Source organism: Bos grunniens, chromosome 13, assembly GCF_055505025.1.
Source record: "Bos grunniens cultivar Pamir isolate PY7600 chromosome 13, Bosgru_T2T1.0, whole genome shotgun sequence".
Taxonomy (NCBI): Eukaryota; Metazoa; Chordata; class Mammalia; order Artiodactyla; family Bovidae; genus Bos; species Bos grunniens.
The window spans coordinates 18,491,374-18,503,449 of NC_141177.1; the positions used below are offsets into that span (position 1 = coordinate 18,491,374).

The following is a 12,076-nucleotide window of genomic DNA, read 5'->3' on the forward strand; positions in this document are numbered from 1 at the left end:
GGAAGATCTCTTGGAGGAGGAAATGGCAGCCCACTCAAGTATTTTTGCATGGAGAATCCCATAGACAGTGGAGCCTGGTGGATTACAGTCCACAGGGTCACAAAGAGTTGGACATGACTGAGCATGCATGTATGGCTACCTCCCTGCCAAAGATAAATCTATTTAGAATATAAAAGCAGACTTGCTTTAAAAGGTAATGTTTATGGAAAATTAATGCACATTAAAGATTGAGTAGATAACAAGTGACTGAAACGTAGCAACAAAAACCTGTTTTATTTTTCCAAATACAGATACAGAAGTTTGCATGTTTTGCAAATATTGCTTCAAAGCAACATTTCTATATACAGCGCCTTCTGTTCTAACAGCGCGTAAACATAGATATGTATCCACAGTGCAATGTTGGCTCATCAAGGGTCCACCTTGCATACACTCGTCACTTAAAGAAACAAAATGATTAGTCAAACCAGAACTGTTTTTGTCAAGGCAATTTTTCTTTTTTATAGGTGGATAGTTTTTCTCAAAAGAAAACTTAGGTAGTGTACATATTTCTAAATGGTAACAGTAATATTTGCAAAGAACAGTTTCCAGTGCTCCAGCTTGGGGTTAATTCAACTTGACCAAGGAACTGGGGATGGAGCCCCTCCAACATGGCTTTAAATTAGGGAAGCACACTGAAGTGGTCAGAACTTCAGAGTCATCCCTGCTTCCCAAAGGACAAAAGTCACAATGAGTGAAAAGGGATTATTTCCTTTACAAAAAGCATAAAATAAACCCACTAATGACCACTTGGTAAAGTTAGGGTAACTCAGTTTCTTCTTCCATCTTGAAAAAAACGTGAGATTTGACCACCGTTACAGCTTCCCCAGAAGTGACGGTCAAATGTGTTTTCAGGAAAGAAAAATCAGTAATTTAATAATATCAATACAAATCACTGTACCTCACAGTTGTGGCTACAGAAAATCATCCTGTTTCTTCCCTTTTCGGACAAGCATCACACACTTCTTAAAATGTGGCCATCTGATAAATTGTACAAAATACAGACAGATGCCATGCACACTCCGTGAATGTTTCTTCCCACACCGAAAGCACTAACATTAGCAATGGGAAGCAACCTCATAGAGGAATTGTGTCAGCTTTATCACAGATGTTGTAGCCACATGTATTCCCTCTGATACATAAGCTCCAGCAGGTCAACTTGCCCTATATTCATTTTATATCAAATGGCGAATTAAATCACTAGACAAAGCATTCCCTGAAACAGATCTTTGTACAGAGGCCCTTGTGACCACGATTACCTGTGCCGTAAAGCCTAACCATCCCGGAGGTCACCGGAGATCCTGTCATTGCTATTGAATATTGGCTACTTCACGTTTACATAGTAAAGATTTGCAGCATATAACATTACAGATCCATAAACCCAGAATTAACTCGTGAGTGTTAATGGACAAATGTGCTTTGATTTTTGCCTTTAGTGATAGGAAAACTAAATGGTAAAATGGGTCATCCCTCAAAGCATGGAACAGTTTCTTTAACTTTACCTGGTAAGGAAAAAACAAAACAATTACACGTGGAACCGTAACCTGCGAGAGTAACAAATATTGTCTCCAAAGGTACAAATTGTACCTGGACCTTAAGCAGCATAATCACCTTGATCTCACAAAATAATACAAACAGGAAATTTAAAGTGTTAAAGTATATTAAAACAATTCTGAAAATGCTGACTACTGAACATATACCCTTCAGGGAAGGAGAAAAGCGGCAGATGTAGAATCTGGTTTCTTTACAATATAAAATAAGGTCATCTCCCAAACCACATCTTTGTAGCAAATCTTTACAGTGAAAGAGTTCAAATTTGGGAGAACCATTTTGGGGACATTAAATAGAACTGGTAAGCTGTCAATATTAAGAAGTGGGTAGAAAATGCTGTCCTTCGGGTTCCAGACCCTGTCTGCTTCCGTTTTGGGATTCCTCCTAGATTCTTATGACAGTGAGATTCTACTTCTTCCACAGGCTGTATGGGTTCTGCAACAAAAGACACAACCCAGCCAATTCTGGGGTGAAAGCATACAAAACTCATCCCCGGTACCATGAAGTCATGCAAGAGAGGTGGTGAGAAAGTGAAGAGTTCTAGGGAGAAGGCAGGCCGGCCCAGGCCTCTACTCCTTCCCAACCTCCACACAAGGGTGAAGTCACGACATTCCCACGAAGCTGGAAAAATGAAAATGATGCCTGCTGCCTAAATTCATGCCAGGCAGAAACCCAGAAGGCTTGGCATATGCCCCAACCTGACAGAGAAGTCAATTAAATAAGCTGCAAGTTGAATTTACAACTGTTTTCAACTACACTTTTTTGGCTCTCATTCCATTTATCATCAGTGGCACGATTTCAAGTGAAGTTTGTGCAAAAAGACTCACTCTCCATTCAACAATGTGCACAGAAGAAGGGAATCCCAATAGTCTATCTGCTACCCTCCTGGTAGGCTTTGAGATCAGAGTACCCTCCCTTCCAGCAGCCAAAATGGCCTCTTTGTCCAAGTCCATCACACCCCTGCCCAGATCCCTGAAGTCAGTCGGTGTCACGTGCATTCGGCATGCTAGGTTTATTTATTTAAATACGTGAAGCTCCTCCTGCAGGTACCCCAGGATTGTGCCCCCATTAGTCTGGGGTGCCCAGTTTCATGTTGAGCAGCAAAGCGCGATCTGCTGCACCTTGCCCAGGTCCGTCAGCAGCTGCTTGATGCAATGCTTGAGCTGTGGAAGCCTGGCCAGAGGCTCCGGGGGCTCCAGTTCCCCAGTGTAGTCCAGCCAGCTCTCCAACACTGTGGGCAGAAGAGAGACAGGACCCGGTGAGTTCCCAACACTTGATTTGCAAGAATGTCAGCACTTTTATCTCATCTGACCACTAACTGGGGGTGGGGGAGCAGCAGGGAGGGGAGACCATTTCAAGCAACACTGACTCATCACCCTCTCTGGGAAGTACTACCCCTCGGACAAAGTTAAATGCTGCAGAGCAGTGCCATCTAATAGAAGTTTCTGTGATGATGGAAATGGGCTATGTCTGTGTTGTCTAATACCGCCACTACCCATATTTAGCTACTGAGCACTTAAAACGTGGCAAATACAACTGAGAAACTGAATTTAAATTTTATTCCATTTTAATTAGCCACACATAGCTAATGACTATTGCATTAGTCTATAGTCTAGTAGGCTTTGAGATACCCCTTTCTCAGTGTTACTGCCCCACCTTCAGAGTGAAAGTGAAAGTGAAGTTGCTCAGTCGTGTCCAACTCTCTGCGATCCCATAGACTAGCCCACCATAGACTGTAGTCTACCATAGACTAGCCTACAGGCTTCTCCATCCATGGGATTTTCCAGGCAAGAGTACCTTCATAAGGCCTTCCCATATTGAAAATCAGAGAGCCTGGTGTGTTAGCCTTCTGTTAAGAAAAGTGACTCTAACAGGACTTAAAAAGGTCTATTTTTATCTCCGTAAATTGATTTGTTTCATACTGATTCCTAGCATGAGTAGCACTGAATACTCTGATTTCATTTCCTAAATATTTAATGTAAGATGACCAGGTATTAAGTTTCCCAGGTGGTTCAATGACAAAGAATCCACCTGCCAGTGCAGGAGACAAAGGAGATGCAGGTTTGATCTTTGGGTCGGGCAGATCATCTAGAGGAGGAAATAGCAACCCACTCCACTGTGCTTGCCTGGGAAATCCAATGGACAGAGGAGTTTGGTGGGCTATAGTCCATGGGGTCACAAAGAGCTGGATACTACTGAGCACAACCAGGTAATAACAAAGTTGATTATCATTAGCTCAATATCTAAAAAGCTGTCTTGCTTCTGAGAGCATGATTTTTCTATAGAAAGGTATTTTTTCTTTCCCAAGCCACTCCCTTAAGCTCTGGCGTTTGGGGAGAGGTCATCCAGGAACCCTGATTCTTTAACAAGAGCCCCACCCCCACCCCGCCCCCCACAGGCAGGCCTGAAGCTTGCCCCAGCCTGCCTGTAGTCTTTCTAGTCTGTGCACCAACCTGTACTGAGAACTTTCTGGACCCTCAAGCCAGAGGTGCAGAAAGAGGAAGACCATGCAGGGCCTGTTCCTCAAGCAATCTGCAGCCTTGCACACACTCCTCTGCCCTCTTCAGACCAGTCCTTCATCTTCCTTCCCACGTTTCTAAACCCTTTGTCCCCTGCAAGCTATTTCTCAGGGAACCCTACTCCACTCTATAATCTGAGTCTGGTCCCTGAGTCACCGTGCTATGCTATCACTTGCTCTCCTTTGGAGCACTTATCCTCAGTTGTAATTAAAAATAATAGGATGGGGCTGCCCTGGTGGTCCAGTGGTTGAGAATTTACCGTGCAATGCAGGGGATACCAGTTCCATCCCTGGTTCAGGAAAATCCCACATGCCACAGGGCAACTAAGGCTGGGTGCCACACACTGACTCTGTGCTAGAGCTTGTGAGCCGCAACACCGAGCCTACGTGCTGCAGCTACTGCGACCCCAGCACCCTAGAACCCATGCTCCGCAACAAGAGAAGCCATCGCAAGTGCTGAGCGTGTGTGTGTGCACTCAGCTGGTGTTGTGTCTGACTCTTTGTGACCCCATGGACTGTAGTCCACCAGGCTCCTCTGTCCAGGGAATTTTCCAGGCAAGAATACTGGAATGGGTTGCTGTACCTTCCTCCAGGGGAATCTTTCCAACCCAGGGATAGAATCCATGTCTTTCATGTCTTCCTATATTGGCAAGCAGGTTCTTTACCACTGAGTCACCTGGGAAGCTCACAATTGCTGAGAGGCCCCTGCTAAAGCCACTGGAAATACCTCAGATCTGGTTCAGGCTCACCTAAGATGTCCCCCAACACCTTGGTGACCCAGTAGGCACACATAGGGAGAAAGAAACAATCAGTGTGCAGACTAGAAGAGTCTAGCCCAGAGGTCCCCAAACTTCTGGCATCAGGGACCAGCTTGGTGGAATACAATTTTTCCATGGACAGGGGTGGTGAGGGGGCAGATTTCAGGATGATTCAAGCGCATTACACTTATTGCGGCCACGGCTACGACTAAGTCACTTCAGTCGTGTCCGACTCTGTGCGACACTTATTGCACACTATTTCAAATCTAATGCTGCCCTGATCTGACAGGAGGTACCACCAGTCTGAGGCCCAGAGGTTGGGGACCCATGGTCTAGGCCACTCATAGTCTATGAACTTGGTTAGGAGGAGTGTTTGGAGCCGCTAAGGGGGAAGTCTTGTCTCTAGATCTGCAGAAATGAAGACCAGACACATAACTGTGGGAGCCAACAGCACCTCCTCTGGACCCCAGCATCCAGCCTGCCGGCCTTCTCTCCACACCAGGTGCTGGACCATAACCCCAAGTTTTTCTTTTAAGGAAGCTCAACGGTATAATGAGTGCAAGCAAGGCAGAAGGTTATAAGAATAAAGTTTCATTTCAAATACCTTCCCCCAGACCATCTAGAGACCATCTAGATAACATTAAAAAAAAAAAAAAAAAATCTAATGCTAAAATATTCAGTGTTTTCATGCTCATTAAATATCTTTATCTTTTAGTTTTATAAGACTGTTCACACAACTACATAAGTTATTAAATAATGGTTAAATACTCAAACAATGACATTTGTTAAAGTATAGTCAGTCAATATAACAGCTTATTAGATTTTTAAAAAGGAATATTATATACAAATTCCTATAAAGGCTCAGTTTATCTTGAGGTATTTAGATGAAATGAAGATAGTAGAAATAAAATGGGATTTTGAAGAATCTTAATTAAATACAACGCAAAGTCTGTTTACGTGAATAAAATCTTTAAACTTAAAACTGATTTTCTTGCTTCCGGTACCTCTCAGGGCCTGGAATGTAAGAATACAGACAGAGTATGCGGCCCCAAATGAGTTAAGACACATAAAGAGCACTCTGAAAGCCCAGAGAAGGGAGTTCAGGCTCTCATCCTGGCCTGGCCACACTGTCCACTCAGTGAGCTCAGGGCTGGAGCAGCCCAAGCTGGGCGGGAGGGGGTACATCAGTGATTAAGTAAGTAGGCTCTGACCTCTCCCCTCGGGGCAGCTTCCTTTGGCAACAACAGAACCTTCGCCCTGTTTCTACGGTGCCTGAGCTTCTTCTCAGGGACCCAGAGTCAATTCCACAATTTTCAGTCCATCACTGGACCGTCTTTCAGCTTTCTACTAGCAAGGTTTTCCATAGACCTGGCATCTGTTATAGTTCTAAGGAGCTCAAGGAAACCTTTCAGGAGTAAAGAGAGAGAGAAACACTCTAGCTTTCAGCAACACCCTCACAATGGACCCTGGACTGGCCTGCAATCCCCAGTTCAGCAGGTTTGCCTCTGGGGCAGGCCAGGAAGCGTGAGGGCACATTAGTCTTTGTCCTCCAACAGGGCCACCTCTTAGCATCCTGCCTCAGTCACCCCTCCTGTAGCAAGAAACACAGCTCTCTCCAAGGCTCCACTTCAGTCCCTGGAGCTCCAGGAAGCCTTCCTGTTCTCGCTTCCCCTCTCGATAGCTGTCCTCCTCTAGCCTGACCTCACCCATACCCTGTGACCTTTGCTTATGTTAACACATGGGATTTTTCTTCTGAGTTATTTCATCCCCAATTATAGTAATAATAGCCTAGCTATCCTCAGAATCCGCAAACGAAACATTTATTTCTTAATCAGGCTTCTTTCTAAGGATGAAAAAATAATAATAATTAGGAAACAAGAGAACAAGAAAGAAAGAAGCCTGTCTTTAAAAACCAAACTGACAACACCCTGGGAATCAACATTTCAGTCCTCCACGCCCATCTGATAACTCAACATCAGGGGACATGTCTGGGGGCAACATAAATGACTCAGTCAAGTTCTAAAATATCTGCTGATAAAGAGGAGAAGGCTCCATTTTAGATTTTAGGAAAGGCTGTAAAGAAGGAGTTTTCAGATTAATCCTCAGACATGCTAAAGCTCAAAGCATCCAAGTATCAGCTCCCCACAGAACTCAGTCAGTAAAGACCTGCTCAGGACACACACCGCCCACAGCAGAGCCCAGCTGCTCCGCTACGCTCTTTCCTGGGCAGAAGGGACTGGGAGAGTGAGGCGGGACCCCTGGCAGCACACAGCCCTTAGAAGTGCCTGGTCGATACTGAAAGTCAAGCTTGGCCATCTTGAGGGGAGAATGGAGATGAGGGGACTAACAGAAGAGGCAAGAACACAGCCATCCCTGGAAAGCCAAATCAGAGGGTTCAGAAAGCAGCTCTTCCTACTGGTCCACAGAGCCTACCAAGGACAGGGAGCCCTACCATCCAGCTCCTTCTCAATGGAGTCCATCCTGTGCGTGACTTCGTCCTGAAGGGATTCCACGTGTGTCAGCAGGTTAAACTGCCACTGGTGCTGGGAGCTCAGCAACCCCTCTCCACCTCTGTCCAGCAGCTTCCGGGCAGGGGCTTCCTCAGGTAGGACCTTTTTGGAGACATATTCCCTCACCTGGGGATGTAAGAGCATCAAAGTTACCAAATGGAGACAGCTCCCAGCCTCTTTTTCCAACCAGCCAGTGTTTGCAACCATCTGAGAACCCAGTTGCAGTTCGAGTAGTCCAAATCGCTATCTCCCTGCCCCCGTCCTCTCTCAGGCACGGGGCAGCAGCGGGCCTGCCGTACCAATAACAATAACAATAACAATAATAACAACCGCCTCAGGGCCACGCAGACCTCTGGCTCGGAGGCGCCCAAGCTGCTTCCCAATGAATGGCCCAATGCCTAAGGGCTGAAGCAGGCCTCAAAGAACCGCTTCCTGAAACCTGGGATCAGAGTAGAGCAGGGCAAGTGTGGACGAGTGTTAGTATGTGGGTGCTCGTATGTAGACAAACTAATTTTAAGTCCTAGTTCTACATCTTGCTGAACGCATGCGCCTGGATGAGTTACTTCACTTCTCTGGGCCTCTATTCCCTCATGGGAAAGAAATAGTAGTAAAACCTACTTTAAAAGTTCATGAGGCTCAAATAGGATAATGTGAATAAAACAGAGTGCTGGCTTGTGGTCAACCTGCCAGTCATGAAAGAGATTTTTAACTCTACCTGCCTTGTTTAGGCCCAGGACGTCTTGATTTTTTTCATCATGTTCCAGGTGCCTCTAGGCAACTGGCATAATTTGCATGACCACAAACCTTTTCTGGGGTTTGTGACTGCAACCCTTCATTCATTGATTGGAAATGAAATAGGTTCCAGTTAACATCTATGGAGGAGTGACTGTGTGCAGAGCCACGTGCTGAGAGCTTCTCACAGGTGTGCCGCACACTAAACTGAGAGGTCCCCATCACCAGCTTCACTTGGCAGGGGGTAAGAAGACACCTCTGAGGAGGTGAAGGGACCTGCTCAGAGTCACACAGCAAGTGGCAGAGCCCAGACTTGAAACTGGGTCTGCCTCCAAAGACTGTCCTCACCAGCCTTACCCAGCCCTGCTTAGACCCTGGCAAGGACACAGGCTGAACGAGGTCTAATGCCCACTGCTGAGGGGCTTCTAATCTAGGCTACTCCCCCTCAGCGAGAGGCGGCAATGGACTTAGGGTGGTGATATCACCCCACTCAGTGGAGTCTATGACAGTAAGTATGACAAGGGTGGGGAAGCTCTCATCACCCAACCCCTTCACTGACAACTGAGGATGAGACGAATGAGACCAGGGAACACTGGCAAGAGAACACACAGGGCTCCAGAAGAGAACGACGTGAGTAACAAGAACCTGGGAGTATCTCTTGGGAAAACTGATTAAACCAGCAAACATTTGGACAAAATGGACTGTCCTTGAGCCAGGGCTACAAAGTCAAAAGTAAAGTCGTCATAGAATTGTACTGAAACACGCCTGACAGAACACTTGACTCGCTCTCTGCTCTTGCTGAGGATTAGCACCCAGATGCAATGATAGACTGCACCGAAGGAAAAAAAAACCTCATTTTCCTAACTTGTTATTATTTGTCAAGTTCCAGTCAATTACCCTTTTCTTCTGGCTGCCTCCGACCCCTCCACCCTCACCACCACTGACTCTGCCATTTTGCCGACATTTCCTAGAACCAATGATATCTGGGGTTTAAGTGGGCTCTTTTGACTTTGTACTCATTTTAAAAGACAAAAGAAAAAGAATATGATAAACAGATTTATATGCAATTTTAAAATAAACACAACTCTATCATAAACATCTTCCACTGAACATTTAGCCCTGGGAAGAGACGATACAAGATCTCAAACAAGAACAAGCACAAGCGAGCCAGTACCTTTGGGGAACTGGGTTTGGGGTCACTGTCCCCTCTGCTCCTGTCTTGGTCTAGAGGCCAGCCCAAGCGTGGAGACAGGGAATCATCACCGTTCTCGTGGCGGGGGTTGACAGCGTCGTCGAGGGCAGAGCGCCGGGTCTCCACCACTAGCTTCTGCTCCACAGCTGGGTAGTAGGTGCGGGGCTTCTGGTAGCAGTGCTCGCTGGTGATATAGGACTCCTCCACAGAGGTGGGCAGGGGCAGGGGCTTCTCCATCGCCCCGTTCAAAGTTCTATAGCTTGGGGCTTCCTCCCTACTCTTGGCTTCAGTGACACGGATGTGTTTGGAATGAGACCGCCCCTCCGCCAGATGCTGCTTCCAAGGCTGGCACCACAGCTGCAGGTCAGGATGCCCCCGGCTTCTGTTGGGAGGGAAAATACCGAAAGGGCTCTAACCCTTCTAACCCTACCCTAACCCTAAACCCTAACCCTAAGGGCTCTAACCCTTCTAACCCTAACCCCTGGGATCACCGCAGGGGCTTCCTACACTAGGGGGAAGACCTCCCACCTGGGCCAAGGGAGTAAGCCACCAAGAGGGACTGTAGATTCACAGCCTCTGAGGAGACACTTCCAGGCAAGCTCCTGCTGTATCACTCACAGTGAGCAGGACTGGACTGGGAGTCAGAGGACCTGGCTGCATTTCAGCTCAGCCGCTGATCATAGTGCAGCTGACCGAGTCACTCTGCCAGCCTCATTCCCATTTCCTCCTCTGCAGAACTGGCTAACCCTCTGTCTGCCAGCAACCACTGAGTTTAAGTGAATTAATCTGAACCGAAGTCCAGTATTTTGTTGGCAGTAAAGAGCTCTTCAAATGTGACTTACTAAAAATAAACATAACTTAGGACTAAACAGCCATAATAACGCTGCCATGCCATGCCACTCAATTACACAAACCCAATGAATGCTTCCCTGGTGGCTCAGACAGTGAAGAATCTGCCTGCAATGAGGGAGACCTGGTTTTGAGTTCTAGGTCAGGAAGATCCCCTGGAAAAGGAAATGGCAACCCACTCCAGTATTCTTGCCTAGAGCATTCCATGGACAGAGGAGCCTGGTGGGCTATAGTCCATGCAGTCGCAAAGAACTGGACACAACTGAGCAACTAACACTTTCAGTGAGGACCCAGGAGAGAGTTGGTAACCAAAAGTCACCAAGGCATAAGCCATTAGTAACAAGGTGTTTTGTTTTTAATACTGTTTAAGATTTATCTGTTGATCTGGCTGTGTCAGGTCTCAGTTGTGGCACTCGGGATCTCTAGTAGCAGCATACTAACTCTTTAGTTGTGGTGTGCAGGCTCAGTAGCTGCGGAGCATGGGCTTAGCTGCCCTGTGGCATGTGGGATCAGGGATCCAACCCAAATCCCCTGCATTGCAAAGTGGGTTCTTAACCACTGGACCACCAGAGAAGCCCCCTTAAAAAGAAAACAATTATTTGGCTGTGCCAGGTTTTAACTGCGGCATGCGGGACATTTAGTTGTGGCACGCGAACTCTTAGTCCCGGCCTGTGGGACCTGGTTCCCTGACCAGGACTCAGGCCCAGGCCCCCTGCACAGGGACCACCAGGGGAGTCTCAATACCAAGGCTTTTAAACACTCTTCAAAAGTCTCCTGTTCTCCCCATTCCAAAGAGGACAATTTGTTATTAAAGAAGGACTCTGCTCCCTTTCTGGCCAGAAGACACCTCTGAGAATCTCTGCCTACATGTATATGTGTACATAAAACTGTGTATGACTATAACCATTCACTGTCTGAGATTTGACACAAGAGGTCTTTTAATTTACTGACTCATAACCACTTGTATAGAAGGAAAAATAGAACAAAAAATACCAGACTGCACCATTCTAAGAGGAGGGGTTTTGTGAAATTATAATATGTTTTGTACATGTGAAAAAAAAGGTACTTCTTACTGTGGGATGTATGTTTTTTGAAGTTTAAAAGCCACTACTCTAGATAAACTTCACCATTTAACATTCTGTTCACCACCCAGAACTTCCATTATAACCTTTGATCATTAAATGAAATGAAGGAAGAAAGGGAAAAAGGATAGAGAAGAAAAACCGGGCTCCCCAAGTCAGGCAGCAAGTGAGAAGACAGCCAGGAGCTACTCGTGTCTGGTTCACAGACGTGCAGAGACGTATGGGGACCCTGCCGACTGTCACCATGACTGCTGATTGTCACAAACGGACTGCTGGCACTCGGTTCATTGAATTCATGAATCCTAAATATCTTGTAATGCTTGGTACAATTCCACATATATAAAGAATTACACCATGATATAACTATATACATTATCTTCACCAGTCTGAACTGAGAATCACCGAAACCACATCAGCAGGAACTCACCAGCAACTCCCACATAGAGGTCCCCCCACCACCAACAAGACACATACACACACGCCTTCCTGAAGGCTTCCTATAGAAATGGAATGCGTCATAACTATGACAGCATGGAATGAGCTTACAGAACCTAAAATTCTGCTCATGAGGGGCTATAACTACGCTCACTCAGCTCTCCCACTCCAGCAATCCCCAGTACCACTCCCATCCACTGAAGGAGGAGAGGAGACCACCAGCATCAAGGCAGCCTGGGTCCCTGGCCACCTCCAATAGGGTATTGCGTCTGTACCAGGACCCCAGGACCCCAGACATGCCTCTGAAACCATAACTGCAACAGAGGAAACGGGAGTCATTGTTAACTTTCAGGTCTACTGTAGTCTGAAATCTGTTCACCTGGAGGGCATAAGCCACAGTATGAACCTGTTCC

The 12,076-nt window shown here is 46.4% G+C and overlaps 1 protein-coding gene across 45 annotated transcripts in view; it reads right to left on the minus strand.

The window, feature by feature from the left end:
* Positions 1-254: 254 nt before the first annotated feature.
* The window catches only part of PHF20 (PHD finger protein 20), a 129,292-nt gene continuing 117,470 nt past the window's right edge, over positions 255-12,076 (minus strand). For 44 of the 45 annotated variants that reach the window (XR_015139086.1, XR_015139085.1, XM_086332075.1 and 41 more), the window contains 3 exons: positions 9,280-9,679; positions 7,316-7,499; positions 255-2,818 (listed from right to left, as the gene is read on the minus strand). Coding sequence is in view for 43 of the 45 variants with exons in the window: in XM_086332075.1 (XP_086188201.1) it covers positions 2,676-2,818; positions 7,316-7,499; positions 9,280-9,679 (727 nt within the window). In the remaining 2 variants the exon portion in view is untranslated. The remainder of the gene's footprint in view (positions 2,819-7,315; positions 7,500-9,279; positions 9,680-12,076) is intronic. The other variant, XM_086332068.1, reaches the window with a different exon arrangement.